The sequence below is a fragment of the Camelus dromedarius genome, chromosome 33 (genome assembly GCF_036321535.1).
Source record: "Camelus dromedarius isolate mCamDro1 chromosome 33, mCamDro1.pat, whole genome shotgun sequence".
NCBI classification, from domain to species: domain Eukaryota; kingdom Metazoa; phylum Chordata; class Mammalia; order Artiodactyla; family Camelidae; genus Camelus; species Camelus dromedarius.
In genome coordinates this window covers 4873678-4898908 of record NC_087468.1, presented here as the reverse complement: position 1 = coordinate 4898908, position 25231 = coordinate 4873678, and the positions used below count along the sequence as shown (strand labels likewise).

Here is a 25231-nt window from a genome sequence, read left to right as displayed (position 1 = left end):
ACAGGGCGCTTAAGGAACAGAGATGGCCTCCAGCAACACCAGATAGACTGCACCGTGTTGCCTCTGTCTCCCCGAGACAAAGCTGCACACTCCTGTGTTTACGTTCCCCTAGTGAGTTCGGATTTCCGTGTAATTAGACTCAACTATGACAGTAACCGGCTAAATGGCCAGACCATCAGGTGAATAGACTCTCACACAAGCTTCATCAAGGTTTCAGGGAATCAGCCTCTGCGCCAAGGCCACCCCAGCTGGCCGTCTGCCTCCACATGACTTCTGCACAGAATCCTGTCTCACAGGACGCTCAGCCAGGATTCTGGCGGTCACAGGGCAACCCTCAAGATTTTTTTAGTATAAGACAGTAGTCTTTATCTTTCATACAAATAAAAAAATCTAAAGTGAGTTAATTTGTGGATACTATTTTTTTAAATAGCTCCCCGAATTTATATATAGCTTGTTGGCTCAGAAATTCAAAAACAGGTTTTCTGGATAAGGTTCAAATTAAAACATAATTTACTATAATATATGATGACACATTAGACCTTGATCTTCATCAGTGAACTTCTTCTCAATAGTATCATAAAGTAAAATTTTTATCAAATAAATTCTGTATCTAAGAAAATGAACATGAATACCCATACTCTGGCATGCAATTTAATCACTAAAAAAGGACTGAAATTTTATGTTAATGATTTTTCTTTGCATCTCATCTCTCAAACTCAGTTTCTCTGGAACATAACCTAAAGTTGAAACATCAAATGTTTCAAAAGTGCACAGAATAAACCAGCTATGATACACGTATAGACCAGAAAGGCACTTAATAGTTGAGAGTAAACGCTGAGCATGAGGAGCCACCCCTTCCCAAGCCTACCTTGCTGTCAAGGCTCTTCATGGTCAGTAGATCCAGGGTCTTGAGGGAGTGGCCCGTCGGCGAGATGAAGTACAGGCACACGTGGATGCGGGAGTCATGGTAGTTAAACAGAGAGCGCTTAATCTTCAGTTCTTCTTGGAGATAGGCCTCAAACTGAGCATCTATGTAGTCAACTATCGGTTGGTAGCTGGAAAAAAATTATTAAATATTTGATACAATGTATTCATGACTCCTTAATAAAGTATTTGCTCAAATCTAAGTCTGAGATCTCTATTTTCAGCAATGAACAAACCACTGATATCTATGCTAAACAGGTAACTTCAGTAACAAAACATACTGTGCAGAATGCACAGGTACAAAGGCAGTTACTCTGAAACCATCAAGACAACCGAGCTTTAAATCACGTTACAGAAACAACACTGAACGTACACTGACTGCCCCTCACACTCATCCTCACACTGGGTCCCTGCCGGCAGGGGTCCCCACCTCCCTCACACTCTGAAGGAGGATAGGCAGGTGTCCAGCTGCAGCCAAACTGGAGAGAGAAAAGGCATGAGAATCAACAACTCACAAGACATTAAGGTCAAATTCCATGACAGCCTGCTTCTTCAATCAGGTGTGTGGGGCACGGACAGCCCTAAGGTCGTGAGGAGAGAAGGCACACACAGCTGGTGAGGCAGGCGACTCTCCTCGCTCACTGACAAGCGCAGGAAGCACATGGCACACCACGCCTGGCACGCAGAGCCCTTGCCCGGCTCCATCCTGCCTGGCTCGCCTGCCCCACGGCTGCTCCACACTCATCCTCTAAGATGCACTCACCTCACAGTGCACACAGGGCCGCATAGAGTCTGTGAGCCGTCCACTTCACCTCAACTTGCTACGCTTAACCATCCTCATCAGGCACATCTGGGTTTCCAAGCGAGAAAAGCAGCAGAGATCCTCTGTCAAATCCCTGGACCGTGTACACTTTCGTACGTGCAAGCCCCAAATGAAGAAGCACCTGTGCAGCTGGGGTGCTAACAAAGTGGTGCTGGGGGCACGCCAGCCTCCTGGTCCTCAAGGGCTGTCACCTCCTTCCTCCACATTCACAGTCCCTGCTGTCCCCACACAGACGGTACGCATGTGAGGACACACTGTCTCACACTTCCGTGCCCTCCACAGCAACCAGCGTACCGCCAGCACACCAGATGCACGATCAGGAACACCGTCCTAGGGAAACTGGCCTAAATGTGACCCAACACGGCTCCCTCCACAGAACAATGAAACAGTAAAAACTAATCTGTAAGTAAGTACATATTTGTCATAAAATTTCCAAAGAAGATTTTATTATTGACTTAAAGTAGATCATTAATAAACAGCCATAAATGTTCCTCTGTCTAAATGCTTTGCTTAACACTTGTCATCATTGAAAACCCTTGTTTGTTAAGTAAGCGCTGCACCACTAGGCACTCTGCACCAGAAACCCCAGCTGCCGTGTCCGGTACACTGCAGACTCTCTTCAATGAAGTGAAAGACACTGGCTTAAAACATAAAAATCACCTCCTTTTTCAAAGTACTCGTGAAGGGAAAGGAGGTAACCAGGTTGACAGTGAGGAGAGCAGAAGCAGGGAGGTGAGCAGAGGACCAGAGCCGGCTCGGCAAACAGGCCAAAGGCAGCCGCGCGCTGTTCTGGTGGGTAAAGAGCTGAACTCTGTGAAGCACAGGCGTGCTCCTTTCTTATTCGTTGTCGGTGGCTGCTTTTGTGCTACAAGCAGGGCAGTTTGGACAGAGGCCATGTGCTGCAAAGCTTGAGACAGTCTCACTCTGGCCTTTACAGAAAGACTGTACCAGCCCCTGCTCTACAAGCACCTGTGCTGGTTTCATCCTGAGGCCAATTTGTCAGTGTGCATCTTGGGCTTTGCTTCCAAAGGATTCATGGGACAGAGGGAGGAAAGCAAAGTCCAGGCCCGCACGGGTGGGCCTCTGTCGAGAGACTGCCTCCCCACGCTGCACTGAGGGGCTAAGAGTCCACACCCTCAGTGTGGGATGAGCCACGGGTAACCTGTGGTTCCTTCCCTCTCCCCAAGGATCTGAGCAAGGTTGCCCTGGCACTAAAGGAAGTCGGCAAAATACACGGAAAGGGAAAACCAGCCTCGAGAACTTGTGGACACAGGGTCAACCCTCACACACATCTGCGGCCCAGGTTCACGTGGCCTCTGATTCTGGGAACCTCAAGCCATGAAACAGGATCCTAAGTATTAATGCCCAGAGGGACCTAACGTAAGCAAATCCAAATCTGCAAATTTGTATCCTTGCAAATAATTTTTCAAAGACTGTGAGAACTACAATTAAAAAATAACCAAGCACATAGGGAAAAAAGCATACAGAATGAGAACCAAAGGAAAAAACAAGTATTAGTACAATAACTGCAAAATTTCAATGTACCTGAATTATAAAAAATAGTTACAAAAAGAGACAAAAGAAATAAAAATAAAAGGCAAACTTGAATGTATGTGCTGGGAATAGTAAAGTAATAAAAAGCGATCCTACAGATATGAATACGAACCACACAGGATGCACAGATTTGAAAACTACAATAACCAGAATGAAAAATTCATGGATTAGTTTAACAGTATGTTAGACACAGCTAAAAAGAGAATTAGTATACTGGAGGATAAATCAAAACTAATTATCTAGAAAGCAAATGAAAGAAAGAAAAAACAGATAAAACTACGGAAGAGAGATTAAGAGTAAGAGACACGGAAGATATAACGAGAGGGGCTAACACGTCACCAACTTCAGAGCAAAGGGGCAGGAATCGTATCTGAAGACATGAAGTCTCAGATTTTTCAAAAGAACGATGACTCAGACTCAAGCAGGATAAATTATAAATAAATAAAAACCCAGATGTATCATGGTAAAACCGAGAACAACAAAAACAAAGATCTTAAAAAGCACTGAAGGAAAAACAGGAGGGTATTTTCTTAAGGGGGAAACAGACTGACAGCTGCCTTCTCAGTAGTAAAAGCAGAAGCCAGGAGATAGTGAAATGGTCTCTTCAACGGAGGTAAAGAAAATAACCGTCCACCCAGAACTGTATACCCAACTACAAGTATGAGAGTCAAACAGGAAATTTTGATTAAAAGAGTAGTAAATAGTGGCCACATGAAATGATAACGTCTTGTGCAATTAAGAAAAGGAGAGAAAACATAAGTTGGGGGCAGGGGAGGTTAATGGAGTTTAACTGTTCAAAATTCCATTTTATTGTCTATTTGTATCATCAAGGACAAGTACAAATAATAATCTTAAACTTTGATTAGGTTAGAGATTATGTTTTATAATTTCTAGAGTAACAACTTTAAGAATAGATATCAAGCAAGAAAGGAAAAAGAAACATGGAACTAGCAATACAAATAGAAAACACAAAATAAAACGGTAAATTTAAAGCCTAAATCCATCAGGAACCTCATTACCTTTGGATAGACTCAGTGCACAATTAAAAGACAAGCACTGTCGGGGGGATTTTAAAGAGAAAACCATGTGACTGATCAGAAGCACATCTAAGGCACACGTGTGCCCAAAGCCGGGGCGGAGCAGAACACACCTCCACAAGGGAGGTCAGACAAGGTGAGAAGTCTCTCAACAGGAAAAGGTCACTGTATATGATAAAAGTGTCTCTTTTTCAGGATGAAATAAAGGTAGAAATTAAAAATTAATTGAGGGTGGACATACTATATATCAAAATTTGTGAGATGCAGCTAAAGCCATGCTTAGAAGGTCATTTATAACCTTAAATGCATTAGGCTGAGAATCAATGAGAAATTCAAGCAAATTAGATCAGAACTGAAAGAAAGGTAAATTATAAAAGCAGAAATTAATAAAACAGGAAAAACAAGAAGTATAAAATTGAGGATCAATAAAGCCAAAATTTGAAAAGACCAAGTAAACTGACCACACTTTGTCGAGACTGACCAAGGAGAAGAGAAATAAGCACAGATAACCAGCCCCAGGGAAGAGGAGCAGACACCGCACAGACGACGAAGACAATAAAAAGACACTGTAACAGTCACATCTTTAGTAACAATATTTGGGAATTTGGATCAAATACACAGATTCCTCGAAAAATGTGAATTATCACAACTATCTCAAAAAAAAAGCCCTCTAAATTTTCCTATAATCATTAAAGAAAATTAATTAGTAACTCAGAATCTTTCAGGAAACTCCAGGCCCAGACAGGTTTTATTGGCAAGTTCCACCAATTATGCTAGGGAAAAATAACTGCAATCTTACACAAAATTTTCCAGAAAAGAGTGAAAAACTCCCCAAACTCATTTTAGAAGGCTGACATATCTTGATTAAAAAAAAAAAAAAAGTGTAAGAGAAAATATCGGTTGAAAACCTCACTTATAGACATAAGATGCAAAAATACTAAAAGGAAAAAAATTAATACAGCACAATATAAAAAGATATAAAATGGTATCAAAGATTGCAAGGTTAATTTACCAACAAAAAATTAGTTACTGTAATTCATTTTATTAAAGATTAAAGAAAAGAAATGACATTTTCTCCACAGAATGAAAGAAAAAAATGCCAGCAATCTCCACTGACCCCAAGGGAATCCTGTCAGTCCCACCAGTGCAGTCAGGTATTAAACTGAAGTAAGGAAAAACAGACCACTGCCTTCAGCCATGACAGAGGCAGGGGACTGGATCTACCCTACACACACCCGGACAAAACACGTGAAATGGGTTTCAGACACAGGACAACTGACATAAAAACTGTCATCACGGGGAGTGAAACGAACAGGGAAGCCTCCCTCCTGCCCATAGACGAGTCTCCAGGCGCAGCACAGAGACGGGGGCTCAGGGGCCAGGGCGCTGCACCCCATGGGAGAGAGCTGGGGAGCTGGAGCTGCAGCCGTGCCGGGAGGAAGCACCCACCTGCAGGGCACAAGGGGACAGGCCCAGAGGTGGATGTTTCCTACATGACAGTCATGGCAGTGGTTAGAAACTACACAACTGTCAAAATGAACTGAACACTGAGAAAACCAATGCATTTTATTTATTCTATGTAAATTACACATCAATAAAATGTATTTAAAAAGAAACAAAAAACTAGAAAGGAAGAATATGCCCTTATTTGCAAATTATACTATTACATACATAGAAAACCTAAACAAATTTTGAGATGAATTATTGGAATTAATCAGAGAATTCACAGAAGTTGCTATATGCAAGATCAATTATATTTCCATACACCAAATAGCAAATGAAATATTTTTAAGATATCATTTACGAGACCATCAAAAATGCCAAAGATCTAAGAATAAATTTAAGTAAAGCTATATCCAACTTCTCTATAGAAGACTATTTAAAAAGCAACATGTCACAGGCCTTTGCCTCCTGTACCAAGCTGCTTCTTCCAGAAAGCCCACAGAAATCGTGTTCTGAAATCTAAAGCAGGACACACACATGTGCTGAAAAGGCTGACACACAGAGAGAGGCTGGCACATGAAGAGAGTGCAGTGTTTCCCTCTAAAACAAACCTTAGGCAACCAGGAAACTACCTCCTATAATGAAAACATGTATTTCAGAAAGGAAAAAGAACAAAAAGTCATTGCTTTACCCCAGTCTATTTTCTCTTCTCATAGTTTAAATTTCAAATAGAATCTATAATCAATCTTTATAATACCATGGTAGAAATGAAGAAATAGAAAATATAAACATAAGATAAAATATAAATTAAAATTTCACTGTCAAACCTTTCCTGCAATGCTTAATAATGTACCTGGCTAATTTGGTTAGAATTACACCAAAAAATCCATGCACCATGGATTTGGCCATTATATATTTGCCATGAATGCCTTGTTTTTTTAAAAATTTTCTCCTCACCAAGACAAATCCTACCTGAAAATTAGTACAAATCATTTAATATTCACTGAATTCTCATATCAGGAAATAATTAAAACTACTTTTGCTGAAATACACACTTTTAATAATGTGATTCAAATTATTATAAAGGAATTAGGTAACTGAATAGAAAAATGTCAATTTGATAACAAGAACAAAATACTGCTAAAGTACTGAAAAATTAAAAGTCTGGGAGGAAAGGCATGAGCAGAAAATCAGCAGAAAAGCAATTCATAGCACGTGGGGCAAGAAGGCAGAGGTCTTGAAATAAGAAAACTCGGTTTTATTACAAGAGGAAAACACGTACCTCTCTTCTTTGTTTATCTGGTCACCAAAGCCCACTGTATTCACGATGGTCAATTTCAGGCGAACATTACTTTCCTGGAGTTCATATGTCTGAGCTTTAAGTCTAACATGTGGGTAAAAATGTGAGGACTCATGGTCTTCAAAGTTAGTATTAAACAATGTGTCAATCAACGTTGATTTTCCAATTCCAGTCTCCCCTGAAAGAAATGCAGGCACATCTTCACAGGTGCACAAGATGGATGAGGAAAAACAGCACAGTAAACTCTTACAGTGGTTTCCAGGATCCCAAATATTTCAAAGGCTGGTCCACTGAGTCACCAGCAGAGCATAAAAATGAGTCATGTGTGCTAAGTCACTCAGAACTGTGAAGAAAGAGCTGAAATGTTTAAAGAACAAACGAAGCTTGAAGCAGGACAGCTAAGGAGAAAACCTGATAGGCTTTACTGAAAACAATCTGGGACCATGATCTCAAGCTGCTAGCACGGCAGCTCACTGCTCATGACAAGGTGGGGAGCACAAGGGGCAGGAAGGGATAGTCTGGAGGGAGGCTGGCACTTACCCACGCAGAGGATATTAAAGCAGAAGCCTTGCTGAATCGACCTGTTGACCAGCTGATCAGGCAAACTCTCAAAACCCACATGGCCAGACATGGTTAAAGAACGAGTATTATCTTTTTTTTGCTGAAAGAAAACAAAACAACAGCAACAACGAAAAAAAAAAAGGTTTACTGAAACAGGGTGTCGGCATATGAGAAAGGATAAACATAATTTACCAAAGAAACTCAAGACTTTGATCATTATACCTCCCTCAAGATACAACTGATTAAGTTTATGAGAAGGGATGAAGACTATCAGAAAAGTAAAAGTATTGGCAAACATAAGAGAATTTTTTGCTTGTTTCAATTTCTTGAAAATATAAATTGACTGTTTAAAGCAATAACCACCATGTATTACAGGATTATAATACACGGAGAAGTAGAACGTATGACAGTGAGAGCACAGAAGACGGGAGGGGTGGAGTCACCCCGCTGTAAGGGTTCCACATTACACACCAAGTGCTATGATACTGTTTGAAGGCAGTGAGGGTAAGTTAAAGCCCACATTAATTACTATTTTACAAAATAAAACACCAAAGAGTTTTAGCTAGTAAGCCAATGGTAGAGATAAAATGCATGATAAAAATATTAAATCAAGAGAAGGCAGGAAAAGACTAAAAATGAAAGAACAAATGAGACAAACAGAAAACTAACAGCCAGTTGGTGGATTCAGACCAGCCGTGTCCATAACTAAACAGAAGGGGCCTGAGCCAGTGCTTTCCAGCAGAACCTCCTGAGATGACGGGGTGTCCAGAGCTGAGCCAGCAGCAGGTGCTACTAGCCACCTGCAGACACTGAGCACCTGGACGTGACACATGCACCTGAGGAAGGAACTTCCAAATTTTATTTAATTTTAACTAATTTAAATTTAAATAACCACATGTGACTAGTGGCCACCATACTGGACAGGGCAGGTCTAAACTTTTCAGTTAAAAGAAGGAAACTGTCAGAACTGGACAAAAGAGCAAAACTCAACTATATGCTGTCAATGCAGCAACTGACAAGCTGATTATAAAATCCATGTGGAAAGGCAGAAGGTTTAGAATAGCTAAAATAACTGTACAGAAGAACAAGCTGAAGGACTTACACTCACTGCCGTAAAGCTACAACCAGCAGGCGCGGCCACCCTCAGGTGTCCTCTATGCGGGTGCACGAGGCTGGGGGCTGAGGCAGAGGCTGGGCACCAAGTCCAGGAGGGGAGCCCCCGGCACAGCGACCACACTGGACAGCTGGGACAAGGACGAGCACCCCAAGCCCCTGCACCAGTGTCCTCACCGCCCAAGCCCATCACCCACTTTACGAAGGCGTTCGACCTCCTCATGCACCAGCCTGTGACCCCGGGGAGGTTTACAGAGCGCAGCACGCCAAGAGCAGGTATTGCTACTACCACCGTGAGTTGCGTCGGTGCCGGACATCACAGAGTGCAAGGAAAAGGATGTCTTGTGCATGTCTGAAGCAGAAATGCAATGGAGACTGCAAAGCTGACCAAGAAATTGTCAGCATTATCCAGGAAAGGCTGAAGGCTGGAAGGTGAGAGCTACAGGCAGAACTGTGCCAAGGAGCTGGAGCAGTTTAGCCAGGTGGCCAAGGCCTACCAGGACCACTGTCACAACCTGGGGCCCCATCACTCTGCCAGGAAGTGCCTGGCAAACAGAAGCAGAGGACGCTGGTGGAGAGAAACGCTGATAAAGAGGTTGCTGGTGTCTGAGGCGGATCCTTGAACCCTCTCATGTGGCTGTCACTGTTGCTAAAATAAAGAGTAATGGAATTTGTCTCTCCAATGACTTACTGGCCCCACTTTCCTTGCAAATTCAGCCATCACTTAAAAAAAAAATAACCAAAAAGCAACTATAAAAAATAAAAATTTTTAAAATAAAAATAAAGCTATAATTACCACGTGTGGTATTGTGATAATCTGGTATTTGTCTATTTGCCTACTTCATCAAAATTAAAACCTTATAATCATCAAGGAATATGCAAGTCAGACTGGGAGAAAACATAACATTTCTGACAAAGCACTCGTATTCAGAATACATAAAGAATGTGTAAGATTCAGTAACAAGACAACCTACTTTATTAAAAAAAAATGGGTGAAACCCTAGAATAGACACTTCACAAAGAAGATAACAAAATAAATAGGCAGTAAGCAAATGAAAGAGTGCTCAACATTATTAGTTATCAGGGAAATGTGGACTAAAACTACACTCAGATACCACTGAACAGCCACTAGACTGGCTAAAAGTAAGAAGGCTGATAATGTCACGTGGTGGAGATGACGAAGCACATGGGAACTCCAGTGCATTTACTGGTGCAAACATGAGCCAGCCCAGCCACTCTGAAAGACAGGTGGTGGTTTCCTACGAAGGTAAAGACTGTGCAACCAGGCACCAGAGGTAACTAACATCCATCCACACAAGGACTCACACACCAATGTTCACAGCAGATTTACTGCAAACAGGCAAAGACTAGAAACAACCAAATGTCCAACAACTGGTGAGCGCACAAATTAGTGTAGCCACACAGTGGAATCCTGAACCACAGACACATTCCACACATGGGTAAATTTCCTAAGCTAAGTGTATAAACAGTGACTTAGTTACTATGATTTGAGTTTCAAAAGGTACATTTTTTTCATATATTCTCATATATGAATATGAATAAAAATGTCTCAAAGGGTAGTGACAGACTATGGAGACCGGTGACCTCTGGGGAGTGGACTTGGAGATGGAGGTGAGAAAGATGTGCTTTTGACTGTATATGGCAGGAGAGTCTAAGACGATGGCCCCCAGTGTACCCACACCTTCAACCCGTTCAATCAAACACAAATCCGGGTGCTGCTGTGAAGCGTTTTGCAGATGTAATGTAAGGGACTCGCCTTTCCAGTTCCCCTGCTGATGGGTGGCAAGGACCTAAGAATGACCTCCAGGAGCCGACAGCAACCAGCCAGCGAAGAACTGAATTCTGCCAAAAACCTTCTGGGAGGGGAGCCTCCGGATGGGAACTAGCAGCGAACACCTGGCGGGAGACCTGAGCGGAGGAAGAGCCAGTGGAGCGTGCCCAGCTTTCCGACCACAGGCTCTGAGTTAATAAAACAAGGGGCTTTAAGCAGCTCTCGCTGCCGTCTGTCACAGAGCAACAGAAAACCAGCGCACAAGCAAGTTGTGCCCCTCAAGCCCCTTTCAGTGAGGTAAGCGTGCCATCTTTGTGATTTAAAAAGAAGAGGCTTTTCAAAAATGTGGGAGTAGCCACTATAATTTAATGAAGAAGAGGGGCTGGAGAAAATGAGGACTAAGCAGTGAGCACTCCGCACTAGTCACTGAGAGGTTACAGTAGTGTCAGCAAAGCAACATGTCAGAAGGCAGATTAAGTCTGTGATTCAAAAAGAGATCCAAAAAGATTTCAAAGTCTGTGAGGTCAAACAAAGATGGAATGAGAGAAAAAAGATAAAAAGGATAGCAGTTTGGTGGCCAGATTACCATTTATCAAAACTGTGGGGACCTGAGCACGTGTGGAGGAGGAAAACACAGGGAGAAACTGGAACCCAGGACTGAAGGGAACCATTTAATCTGACTGATTATCCACACGTGTATCTTCAATTTGATTTTTAAAAATTGACAACTCACCTCGTTCACCAATTTAAATTTACTCCCCCTTTTTAAATGTAACTTTTAATATGAATTACCAAAACACACCCCTCCTGTACAGACACACTTGGGAGCCCTTGGAAGCACTAGGATCTGACCTTGCACTCAGGAAGGCGTCTGACAGGCCGGACAGTGGCCTCCTGCGCTGTCACTACCAGGGGCTGCCAGCACCCCGACAAGAGTCGCGCCAGTCCCCACGGACGCTGTGGCAGCAGCTGGGGTTCGAATCTGCTTAATGTGGGGGGTGGGGGTTGAGGGGCAGAGACACTGCAGACACTCAACGATTATTCAATTCATCATTGATTTTTTAACTTGAATCAATATAAAAGTTAATTCATATTCAAGGTAAGTACCAACAAGAGCCCGTCGGGTCTCTCCGTAGTTACCCAGAAACCAAAGAGGCATCCAGAGTACAAGGCAGACCCACTGAGAAGATATACTCACGTTCTGTTCACTGTCAGGCAGTTGGGAGGGCATACCAGCTGTTTTTGCTGCCATATGAGACTGAAAGAGCTGAAAAAGAAAAAAAAATAGAAGACATAGATTTTTACTCAAAAAACACCAATATCTAAGTAATATTTTTACATCAAAAAGGAATTCCAATATTGTCATTATCACCAAGTTTTGACTTGTAATCTACACAAATGACACGTTTAAAGCTGGTTTTCCTGTGGAAGGAGACTGGCGCCGGTCAGTAACACAGAATATCCCACACGTGATACACATTATTGCACTTACCCACACACACACACCAAAAAAAAGTAAAAAAATAGTAAACTCCCATTCACATCCAGGAAGATAAAGAACATTACTTTTACTTAGATTTTATGGGATTAAAAAGGGAGAATAAGCTATTTCACTTAAAATACTCTAGAAGCCAAGAAGGCCCTCAAAATTAGGTATATTCACTACAGCGTGCCAGGGGAAACAGAAATATTAATGTTCCAATTTCAGTATAGCTGGGACAGCAGGGATTTCAGTCTGAACAAGTCTCTCAGTTATCTAATTAAAATATAATTAGGATTCTGAAGGTTAAGTAACTCACCCTAAATCCTACCAGCCAAAGAGTTGTAGACACAGGTCTAACCTGACTGCAAAGCTGGGTTCCCTCTACGGAACCGAGCGCACACAGAGCGCACAGTCAGTGAGTTCGCAAGGAGCAGGGAAGGCAGAGTTGTGGGGATTTCAGAGCTGCCTCAAAGGCACTGCCACCCTGCTTCAGAGCACAGCACAAGGCACTGAGGACACGCAGCATTTCCAAAAAGTGGTATCAATATGGATGTAGTCAGGAAAAATGCAAAGAGCGCCAATGAAAACACAGAGCAGAGTAAGTTCCCTTCCTCCCTTGAGCCCTGAGAACCCCCACAGCTCTCGCCCTCAGAGGCCACCAGACGCGCAGGCACCTCCTGGAGGGAACGATGCCAGTGTCAGCACTGGTGAGCGTGCACTCCCTCTGGTTTATGCACACGGCACACGCCCACCTCTGCGGTGGGTTTCCTTCCCACTTACCTCATGGTGAAGGCTGTCCCACCGTGGAAGCTGCCTCAGTCCACCCGCAGGGCGCTCTCCTGTCCTGTCACGACGCGATACGTGGTTGCACTGTCTGCGCCGAGGCAGCCCCTGGCCTTTAACCACAGCGAACGCGCTGCAGTGAGCAGCTCTGCCCATGCAGAGGGTGAGGGGAAACCCTGTGCTGCAGCAACACCTCAAACCACCCCAGCACACCCCCTGGGGCTGCAAGCACAACCCCACAGACACAGGGGCACCTCAGGGCTGCTTTCTACACCACCTTCCTCTGGTATCTCTGGGTAACACAAGCTTTGGAAGGTGGGCCCTGGGACTGAACAGGACGCACAGTGCGTCCAAACCCTGAGCAGCCAACCGAGCACACCGTTCCGGCATGAAACGGCTCCGGCCAGTTAGAAGAGGCCCCTGCATCAGGGCCACAGCTGAGGCCCCGCACAGGCCGCCCAGACGGAACCAACTGAGTGAGAGCAGGACCTCCACGCGGGGTCTGCCAAGGCAGGGATGGACATCAGGTGCCACTCGTCTAACTGAACTTCACCTACCACAGAGCTTTAATGAAAATTAATCTTTAAAAAAGTACAGTAGCAAAGTAGTTTTCAGGTTTTTATATAATGGATAGCATTGCTAGATTTTTGTAAAATGCTGCTTAGGAAGCAGTTTCATTGATAAGTAAAATTTGTTTAGAAAAAAAAATGATAGATTTGGACTCTATCATTAAACTTTGACTAATAAAACCAAGGTTACACTTCTGTCATTTATGTACCTTCACAGCAAATATCTACTTTTGTTTATTCATTTCCTGTGTTTCTGAACACCTGCCAAAAAGCCTACTTAAAATATCCATGGATAAGCGTTTTGATCAGGAAGTACAAATGAGTCACATAAAAGTATTATAGTTGTTTTTAATATTGTCCACTGGTATTACCTGACTAGGCAAATTTCTAAAACGGGTTCTAGAATGAAAACAGTTTTTAATAAATTAACATGACATTATCAAACGTAAAATAACAAGGGGACAGGAGTTGACCCAGTCCTTCTAGTGGCAAACCCTAAATTAAAAAAAATCTGACAGTGGAATTCCAGTCTGCTCTACCACCTAGTGCGAATACTGTGCTGGGGAATGGGTCTCAGGCGGAAAAGACACAGTCCTTGATCTTAAGAACTTAGAGAAACACAAGGTCAAAACAGGCAATCAGATCTCACTCCAGGGCACAAGGGAGACTAAGAAAATCACTGCCTACACTTGACAACAGTCAGCAGCTCTTATTGTAAATACATGCATACATCATCTGTAAACACATGCATACATCATCTGTAAACACACACGTATTTAAATCTACACACCTACATCCTGGAAAGAAAAGACTGATAGAATACCTTTTAACTTCTGGGAAGTCTAACACATTTTTTTAAAGTTGTCATACATGACGAATCACAGAAAAGTGCCAGGACATTTTGGGAAAGGTCAGGTTCTCCACCTCCTTCAAAACTTCAATGTGGGTAGTATGGGCAACAGTCTGTGCTGGGGTCCCCAGGAGACAGGTGGTACGTGACCTTTCTCCTATTGGTCAATTACGGGAAAACATTCAGTGATTCTTCCACAACAGGACCCTAGATTTCCTGACAACTTTCCTGACCCTCTTGGAAACAATCCTGAATACTTGGTTTTCATTTTAACTTCACTTTACCAGTTTTTATCTTTGTAAAACTAATCCAAGAAATAGAACCAAAGTTTTCAAACTGTCCTCTAGAGTTTCTTAGAGCTCTTTAAGACAAAAAAAAAGAGAGATTGAAATAGCAAAGAGTGGTCAAAATAGTGATCTGGGCCTATTTTATGGGTTTTAAGAGGTCAGGGTTCAAGAGGAGTTTTAAGCTCAAAAAAACCCACAAAATACCAAAAACCACAAAGACCTTACAGTAATGTATATGTAGCTGCTTAAAGTACAAATGCAATCGTGTTTTGAAATTACTTTCCCCTCCTTAATTAGAAAAGGCATATTTTATTATCGGACAAAATACCATTTCTAACTGTGTCACTTTAGTAACACTGCAGTGAACATCCCTCTGCAGCAGCCAGAGGTATGCCCTGGGATGTCCCTTCAGCAAGAAGGCCCCTCTGGTCACACAGACTGCAGTCAGCAGCAGCCTCCCTGCAGAGACGGGAGCCCAGACCACTCCCTCCCCAGGCAGTCCCAGCCAAGGGCGGGGCATGGCAGCGGGGTGTTAGGGCCTGGGCCTCAGGCCCTCCCTGAGGATTCTGCTTCCTAACCTCTCTACGTCCAGGGCTGCCAGGATCTGCATCTGGGCTGCAGCCTCTACTCTCCAGTCCTAATCCTCCCCTCTCCTTCAGGGCATGACCTCCCCTGCCCTCCTCCCACCCCAACTCAATCTCTTCAGCATCTGCTTCGGGGAGGACCCCCACACACACCTGTACAAGCATACATCAATCACTGTGTGCATCTGATAGTTCCCTCACGATAGATCCCTAGAATGTAATCACCCATCAGAGGTGCAAACATACTGCCAAACTGCTTACGTTTCCAAAATCATAAAAACAGTGTCCATTTCACTACACAGTCATCAACACAGGGTGTTAACAATTTTTAAGCATCAATTTGTTAGGCAAACACTGAAATCTTAATTTGACTTCTGGTATTTTGAACATTTTTTTTCAGGTTACTGGCCTAAAAAGTATATAGTATATTTTCATACATCACCAGTTCATGTTTCCCCCACATTTACCTATCAGGGTATTTCTTTTTTGTCTGTCTTATTAACAAGACCTGTTGGAAATAACTCCATGCTTGTCATATGAAGAACAAATGTCTTTTCCTGATTTGTCACTGATCTTTTCGATTTTCAGAGTCCAATCTATCGATATTTCCTGTTATGGCTTCTTCCTTCATGTGTTACACTGAAGTTTTTAAGCCTTCTAAAATTTACTTTCTAGTACTGTGTGAGTTACAGAAAGCTTGCTTTTCCTCAATGTTGTTGGCCTACGGCACCATCAAGGGATAGCAAAGTATATTCAAACATCTGTAGTCTGTCTTATGGAGATGAATCTCCCACGGGAAAAACCAGGACCCATGATCCTACTGTGGAGGCAGACCTGACACAGGAAAGAGAGATTCCTGACGGTCTAGAGCTGTCTAACAAGAGTGGGATGCGCTGACTGGGGTCTCAAGACTGGGGCTCAGCTGTTGGTCCTGGAGGTGAAGCAGTCACACAGTAACTGTCAACAGGGCAAACTGTGGAAGCAATTTCCGCACTAAGCAGGAAGCAAAAACAACGTTCTTCTAAGAGCACCTCCAGCTCAGACAACATGACTGAATGCCCTGAGCAAGCAGTGCGGCCAAGTCTGTGACGTGACAGACAATGAAGAGTGAGTCATGGAAACTGCAAGTGCAGACAAGGCGGGCTGAGGAAGGAGACACACAGCCGCACCTCGCGGACATGGAAAGGTTCTATAAATGAAAAGTGGATGAATTCCTGTGAGAGGGAGCATGTTACATGCAGGCCAGGTGAGGGGAAAACAGAAGAACTTGTTAAAAAGACTTAAAATTGACAAGGAACATTTAGGGGAGAAAAGAATACTGAGGGTAAGTGTAAAGCCCATCAATACACATTGCTCTTCATTTATTCCACAAATTTACTAACAGCCTGCATTTTCGGGAACTCAGGCATTGAAGCTCGAAGGTGAGTAAGTCCTGTCTTCGCAAGCTGATTTGTGCACGGGTGGGAGACATGCACACGGCTATGGACAGGACACAGCGGCGGCTCGTAGCATAATGACCCTGCCCGGGCAGAGGCACTGCCAAGATGAGGCTTGAGGTGAGACTTGGAGGAGACGTAGGGATTCTCCTAGCAAACAAGAAAAGTAGGTAGAGGATTCAGTGTGTGCAAAAGCATGTGAGCACTCTTGGCGTGGTTGGAAGCTGCAGCCATTTCAGTATCATTTACGCCGAGGAGGCCGAGGTTTATGAGCAAGGAGGATGGCAGAGGAGAGAGGTCAGGCTGCAGAAGGCAACGGGGCAGGGCACCCCCTGTGCCTCGGCATGAGGCCAGGAGCCCTGTCAAGCATCCCAGACTTAAAGTAACTCAACAGATATCACTGCCTAACAGGAAAGAAAATTTGAGTTTAAGGCTCCTAGGCGCCCCCGGATCCCTCAAGAGGCTTCCACCTAGCTGCTCAAATCTTAGTCAAGTGTACAGTTAATCTAGGGTAATCTTTACACGGTTATTAAAAACAAATGCAGTGTTAATTCCCATTTCTTCTCAGGTGTCCACTGACTCCGTAAGACTCGTCTCCTTTCACACTGGGAGCCATGAAAGTGCAGCCCAACTCACTGAGCAAGTCTGCTTACTTTTCAGACTGAACACAGTTAATACCATACTCCTAGTCACAGGCTGCAGTGTAGAAGTTATTGTCCCATTTTTGAAAGTCAGAAAAAGATAAATATTCAAAAGGAATGATAAAAGTTTCATATACTAAGAGTCTATACTGAAATACTGGCCATGGGGAATATTTTTACAAAGATTAGAATCAATAATTATGAACAATGAGAGAAATTATATGATGGGATATTAATTAATAAAATGGGAAATTATATGATGGCAAAAAAAAATTGAAGACTTTATTGAACCCTGGTTACAAGTAAAAATTATGCATATGAACAAGCATATACAGTCTGATTCTGGAAGGAAGAAAATAAATATTTCCTTTTCTTCTTGATATCCATTATTATCACCTATGTGAATTTAACAAAGACTAAAGTAGAAAAAAGAACGTCTTCCTTAAGTTCTATAAAAATGCACATAATCTACAGATATGTACTAAGTGCCTACTATATTCCAGGGACTGTCCAAAGCACTGGGGCTGAATAACAACAAAATTAAAAAACAGCCACCATGGGGCTTCCATTCCAGTTGGCGGAGGCAGGCAGAAATCCAGTAGAGCAAATGCTGGGATGTGTAGTAGAGAATAATAAATGCAATAGGAAAGGAGGGTGGGGTCAGAAATGAGGAGGAAGCATGGTGAGGGGACCTTTGTGAACAGGGTGGTCAGGGAACCGTTGTGAACAGGGTGGTCAGGGAAGGTGCAGTGCAGCCAAGACCAGAAGGAGCACAGGGAGCAGAGCCGGTGAAGCGGCAGCTGGGGGAAGAGCACTCCGGGCGCAGGGATGACAACTGCAGGATCCTGAGCCAGGGATGTGCTCTCGTATTGGAGGAACAGCGAGCAGGCTAAGGAGCGGAGGGTGGGGGTGGGGGGCGCAGAGCAGGGCCAGGCCAAGCAGGATGCTTGTCTAAGTCTTGGCTCTGAAGGTTTTCAGCATAAAGGGGCACAAGTTATCTTTGTACTCAAAGGTTCGCTCCAGCTACTGTGTCGAGAGCAGACTGTAGAAAGGCTAGGTAGAGCAAGGAGACGAGCTACGAGGCTAAGACGTTAATCCAGGAGAGAGATCCCAGCAGTACTGAGCAGGCGGGAGAGGTCGGGTGTGGTCACACTCTGGACCCACCTCAAAGGCAGGGCCAAGAGAACTTGCTGAAGGCTCAGTGTGGAGTGTGGGGCAATACAGACAATGATTTGCTCTAACGTTTTCGGCTTGAGCAACAGAGAGGAGGAGCTTCCATTTACTGGAAGTGGGAAGACGGTAGGAGGAGGGGGATTAGGGAAGATAGAAGTTCTCTTTGGAACACGTTAAATTGAAGACGCCTATTGGATACTCAAGTGAAGGTCCCGAGTAGGTACTGGATAAACAAGCCGAGAGTGCAGAGGTACCCAGACTGGAGGTAACAACTCTGAAGTCATTCACATACAGCAAGTACTCAGGGACCAGACGAATTACCAAGGGGGAGATGGCACTTAGAATAGAGAAGGGAACCCAGATCTGAGCCCTGGGGGGACACCAGCATTTAAAGTCTGGGGCACTGATGAGCAACCAGTCCAAGTGACTGAGAAGGCACAGCCAAAGAGAGTAAAGGAAATCCAGAAGAGTGTGGCATCCTGGAAGGCAGGTGAAGAAAGCATTCGGGAGAGAGGGGGTGTCACTCCTCATCCTTGACCTACAGTGTGTGGCTGCTTTCAGGCAATAGTGTACAGCTGCACAGTTGTGACAGAAGCCACATGGCTCACAAAGCCAAACACGTTTACTACTTGACCCTTCAAAGAAAATGCTCGCCAACCCTTGCCCCAGAAGGATGAGAGGCTGAATGAATGAGGAACAGGTGGTACAATTTTTTTGACAGCATCAAGGCCTCCTGAGCTTCGTGGTTGTGACATGAAGGGATGTCCCTCCACCACACTCAGCTGTGAGGGCGCAAGAGCAGAGTCCAGGCACAGCTTGACTTAGGTGGCTGGTGTTTGCCAGGGAGAGTGATGAAGCCAGCAAGCCAGGCGGCTGAGACTGCACGCAACCAGGATGGGCTTAGAGCCGGGCGCAAAGGGACAAGAGGGCGCGGAGGGTGGGAGGGAAGGGAAAAGGCGGCGGGATCGGAGGACTGCAGGAGTGGGAGAAGCTGAGGGAGTGAACAGGCAAGGGAGGAGGGGTGGTCAGAGCAGAAATCTGCAGATGCGATTACGAGGGGTGCCGTTACTTACCAGGACAAGGTCCAGGGATTCACTACCAGAGGAGAGGCTAAAGTGGGGCAGAGAACAAGACACTGAGATGCCCGCAGTTGCACAGATCTGACGTTAGAGATCCATGGAGCCCCACAGCAAGAGGCATTTAAGCAACGACTCAACAGAGAGAGGTAGTGAGCATGCAGGGGACAGCTGAGTGAGACGGTCAGGTAAGAGGAGGTGAAGGATGGGGAGTGGCAGAGAGGAGTAGCCAGAGTAACTGCCACCCGGGCCTGCGCTGCAGGCATCCATGAGTGACAGGAGGCTCGCGAACAGCCCCACTGGCCCCTTCACCCTCAGTCCCACATGAGGCTCCTCCTCCAAGTCAAGGAGCAAAGTGTGGGAAATGCTCTGAGGGCAGGAGAGGGACGTGGTCCAGAGCAGTCAGGTGAGGGGAGGCGGAACAGATTTTCAACAAGGTGCAAATGCCCCTCAACGGAGAGAGGACAGTCTTTTCCAGAAGAACTGGACTCCCACATGCAAAAAAATGAACTTTGTACCACATACAAAAATTAATTCAAAATGGATTGTAGAAGAAAAGGTATAAAATCTTTGTGGCCTTAGGCAAAGATTTCTTAGCTACAACACCAGAAGATGATCCATGGAGAAAAAATGATAAATTGACCTAATAAACTAAAAAACTTCTGCCCTTCAAAACATATGGTTAAGAGAATGAAAAAACAAGACATAACTTGGATAAAAGATTTGTAAATCATTTATCTTATAAGGGACTTATGTAAGAAATATCTGTATTTTTTAAAACTTGTACAACTCAAAAGACAATGGCTCAATTTAAAAAATGGGAAAAGACTAGAACAGATACTTCACCAAGGATACAGAGATAGCAAATAAGCACATGACAAAATGCTCAACATCATTAGCCATTACATAAGTGCAAATTAAAACATAAGATATCATACATACCTATCAAAATGACTTAAAAAAAGAGACTATACTGGCAAGGATACAGAGTAACTGTTAGTGGGAATGCACATCAGTACAAACATTTTGGAAAACAGTTCAGCAGTTTCTTAAGTTAAAACCCACTTACTACACCACTTAGCAAACCTACTCCAGCTATCTACCCAAGTGAAATGAAAATTAATATTCAAATAAAAGCCTGTATGTGCATGTATACATATAATAACTTTATTTAAAACTGTTAAAAACTGGAAACCACCCAAATGTTCAGCTGGAAAAATGACGAACAAACTAAATTGTGGCACATCCACACAATGCAATACTACTTGGCAATAAAGAGGAAAATGCAACAACTTGGATGAATCTCATAGGCACTGCTCTCAGCTAAAGAAGCCAGCTCAAAGGCTACGCTAACTCTGTATATACGATCTCTGGTAAAGGCAGAGATGGGACAGAAAACTGATCAGTGACTGTCAAAGACCAGAAGCAGGACTGCAAAGAAGTACCAGGGAAAGTGCGGTAGAGGGCGATGGAACCGTTCTAAATGTTTCCCCGTGGTTGTGGTTACACAATTGTATGCAAAACTCATGGAATTTTACACTAAAAAGGAGTAAATTTCACTGTACATATAAAAAGCAGTAGCTAACAAAAACTTACACTATCTGAAGACAAACTAAATGATTGAGACAATAAATGTATGATTATTTGTCAGCAGCAATAAAAAAGAAAATATAAAGCAAATGTGCAAATAAAAAATGCAATTAAAATATTTTCTCCTACTGTTCAAGTTACTATTCAGTATTAGGTTCTTTTTTGCTCTCAGAGCTATGGGGAAACTGTAAACTATAATCCTTTCCCACACAACAGAATCTCTGTTACTCTATGACAAGCAGCCTTATCTTTCCCCAAAACAGAGAGTCCCCAGAAATTGTCTCAATGACCCATGTTACAAGAGAGAAGAGTTAACATGACATCAGCATAAATGTATGGCTTAAGAGGGGTGCTGGAATTAACTGCTTACGGTGGCAAGAGACAGAAACATCTGGAGCACTATGGAACTGCCCAAGCCACGTTGGGGGCCCAGGGCAAGGAGGTACCATCATGACATGAGCAAAAATAGAGTCTGTTCAACAAATTTTGAGAAAGTTAACCCTCCTCCAAAAAAGCAGAGATAACAGTACTTGGCTCACGGGGTCGGGAAGGTAAATGTGCTAATGCAAGTCAAGCACGTGCCACAGTGTATGAATGATCGTCAGCAATGGAAACATTCAGTTATCCCAGTGGTGCCCCATACAAAAGGGTACCTTGAATACGTTAATGTTTGCAAAGATCTTCAGAGATTACTAGAGCACTAAAAAAATACAGATACATCTACAGAAGTTGAAAATACAAAGTTCCCTTTAGTTTTCAAAAAATATACATTAAATTTTAAGGCTATTTTTCTTCATGACTGGTAAATACAATTGAAAGCATCTCACAATATTTTAAGATTGAGTATGCAGACTGAGCCTGAGGTGAGTCTTCTTCCTGCCTGAAATATTTCTTCTCTGCTAACCTATGGCCACCTCTTCCTTTAATACTCAGCCCAATATTGAGCTTTCGCAAAAAGTATTCACTCTTCATATACTTTATAGGTAGTACAAATCACAAATTCACATATAGGTTGTATTTTCCAGAAGTTCATTTAAGTAAGTTTCTTGGATTTAGAATACAGTTTCCATAGAAACAATACTACAGTTAAGGTCCAAGTAGGTTCACAAATGCCTTAGTTAACCCATAATGTACCAACTACTGAGTCTTAGACTAAGTTTCCAAACCCAGCAGCAGACTAAGAAAAAAGACATCTGTTGCCCTAACCCTAGAAAGACTAAGTCTAGATCACATATTCTCAATGGGGATTATGACCCGCCCCCACCACAAAGGGGGTAGAAATTGGTTCTTGGAGGACAAAAAACATCAATGGTTTGTGGCCCTCCAAAGCTCAATCAACCCTAAGTGAAAAAAATGTATTCTTTAGTATTAAATTTCTCTCATTATGAAGAACTTAATTATTTGGATCAACTAATTTAATAAGGCGAATTAAATCTACTATTAACTAAATTTGATTTAAATTTTTCTCCATAAAGGGCAATCATGAACAAAAGGTGGAGACACTGCTGTGGATAAACCCTGAAATAGGCCATGTCTGCATGTGGCACTTTCCCACCCGCCTCTCCACTCTGTCCTGCACTCCAGTCTCTTAACCCAGGTTGGTCCTAAATCAGCTGCCCACCTGTTTCACTCCTAATCAAACTCCTCGTCTCTCCACTCCGAGATCTCTCCAGCTGCTAGGAAAGTGACCTCTGACCACTCTCCCTGAGCCAGCTCTACTTTCACAAGAGGAGACGTGGTGGGGACAACTCAATGCCCTTGTTTCTAATGCCCTGAATCACTGCTCTACAGACTGGGCGTACTACCTACCAATTTCCCACCCACACGTACAGTACAGCCCTAGTTAACTACTTATCTTAAAACAAAGCTCCTTTGGAACAAAGACATCTTTTAATTTTTGAAAATCATTCAAGAAATTCTGGCTTAATTAATAACTCAGAATAATGTCCCGGCTCAAGAGTACACACTCAACTAAGTGAAAATAACACTGCACAACTATACTTGTCCCTGAATAAACTGGAGGACAGATCACTCACAAAATAGTTATGGTATCCATCAATATGCTCCCTGGTATTTCACTAGTTATGACTTCTGTCTACACATGTCACACTAGCGAGAACAAAAGGACTCCTCGCTGTCTCCATAAACATAGCCCAAACACAGTAGGATAAACCCAATCTGGTTCTTAAGAGGAGAGGAAAAGGAGACAGAGAAGACGTCCCACAGTCCTGCTTTGTTTTTTGGAAGTCCCTTGGTTGTGTGACACTAGGCTGCCGGAAACTAGCTTGGAGGGGCCGGGAACTCATCATACTTGGCAAGGGCCTGCAGGGCCAGCCCTTCCCTCCCTACACCCACATCGCAAACAGAAATTGCCTCTCCTCCTTTCCCCCAATCTTAACCCCTTCTTACTCCTCACGGTGCATATTTTACTTTTCCAACATATGGCATTATTTTAATTCCTACTGCAATTGTATTACTCAGGTCAGACATCCCAGAAAACAACCCTATGCCTCCTACATAATTCCTACTTCTAGTAATAAGCATTTCTGAAACACATCCCTTAAGAACCAGACGATTACTATGCAACCTCTGGTAAACTGCCATCTGCGTAAGTTTACATCTGTCAGGTGTCTCAGGCCAAGAGGTCAGAGTATTTAGGGTTCATTAAATGGAGAAAGATTCAAGACGTGGTTGAGAGGGTGTATCTCTATCCCTTTCCCCACAGAGGTGCTACAGCCTCAGCTCCCATGTTCGTGCACACGGTTGCCACTTCCTCTCAGTGAGTCTCCAAGCACCTTCCCTGTAACACAACGAAGTGAGAGAGAAATTCTCACACCTGGGTTCATTTCATCAGCTTCATTTCTGACCAAGGCTGCATTTCAAAAATCTTTCACATGCTGTTGACTCTGTCTTCCTTTTGTAGTCGCAATACCCAATTAGTTCATTTTTTAAAAAATTTACCCCAACAATTCATTTATTCCATAATTAAAATTTTTCTAGTGTCAGAAAAAACAGACTGAAAGAAATCTGAAAATTCTAGAATTCCCAATACAGTCAATCACGGTTCTTGTGAGAATATAGTCACCATGCTTCTCAAACAGATGCTCCAAACAGGTGGAGTCACCTGGCACTCCTCCAGAAAATCCAGGGCTAGGAGCTTGTCTACCAGGTAAAACTCTGATCACATACTTCCATTCGTCTATGACAGGAAAGTCTGTAGGTAGCCAAAAGGGGACCTGTACATTTGTGTGACATTATTTAAATTAATCAAACAAACAAGGGAAAAGGTCCTGGACAACTTTAAGATAGGCAAACAAAAGTTCACCTTTACAATAAAAGGTTCCAGAAAGAATCATAACGTAACGAACTTTGAGTTCTATTGTATCTAAGCTGCTTCAACTAAATCCTCAATGAAGAAATTTCCAGACTTTTTGAGAAATACAAAAAAAGTACTTAGTTTCAAGTGTAACTGCCAAATAAAAAATTTCAAAGACAGAATACTCTAGCAAAATATGCATATCTACTAAAACTGATACTAACAAAATGTAAGTGTACTAAATCATGATATTTGCTTTAAAGGTATTTAAGATGAGAGTTTTTAATCTTGTGGTTATGTCATTGAGACTGTGAGCTTCTTATTTCTATGATCTTCAAATCAGTAGCAGATACAAATTGTAAAAGGTGTTAAATACATTTTTAAAATAAAGCATCATCTAAATCAAACTTCCTCCCAGATATGATCAAAAGAAAGTGTGAAAATTAAAGTTTTCAGTGAAAAAGCTTTGAGAGTCTGGTATTTTGTATGAGAAATACTTAATATCTTAAGCAGAAAAAAATAGATTTAGTATGGTTAAAAATGAAGGGCCAACATTCTTGAAAAGAGAAAACTTATTCTGTAGGAAAATATAAACATTTCGAACACCCTCTTCCTCCTTTCCCACACACCAAGTCAGATAAATAAATAAAAATCAATATAAGCAGTTACAGCCTGGAACTGTTAGGATCAAAATCAGCCTCAGAAAACCTAAAAGGCTTGGTTGGTGAAAGGCGGAGCTTCATCAGAACATAAATGCTGACTAACAGCCCCTGGCTGCCTGTAAGAATCTACCACTTATGTGTGTAACGTTCCATAAGAATAAAATAATTCAAGGTGAATATGGTTTCCATATAAAAAATAATCAACACCTGTCCGCAAAGATTTATAATCATGAC

General features: G+C 42.9%; 1 protein-coding gene and 1 pseudogene across 2 annotated transcripts in view; one reads left to right on the top strand and one right to left on the bottom strand.

Moving 5' to 3' along the window:
- The window catches only part of SEPTIN10 (septin 10), a 32151-nt gene extending 19126 nt beyond the window's left edge, over positions 1-13025 (bottom strand). The window contains exons 1-5 of one of the 2 annotated variants that reach the window (XM_064481754.1): positions 12811-13025; positions 11746-11814; positions 7622-7742; positions 7064-7259; positions 869-1055 (exon numbers count right to left, since the gene is read on the bottom strand). In XM_064481754.1, the coding sequence (XP_064337824.1) occupies positions 869-1055; positions 7064-7259; positions 7622-7742; positions 11746-11814; positions 12811-12969 (732 nt within the window). In that variant the 5' untranslated portion in view covers positions 12970-13025. The remainder of the gene's footprint in view (positions 1-868; positions 1056-7063; positions 7260-7621; positions 7743-11745; positions 11815-12810) is intronic. The other variant, XM_064481755.1, reaches the window with a different exon arrangement.
- LOC105099132 (NADH dehydrogenase [ubiquinone] 1 beta subcomplex subunit 10-like) lies at positions 8122-9365 on the top strand (annotated as a pseudogene).
- Positions 13026-25231: the final 12206 nt, after the last annotated feature.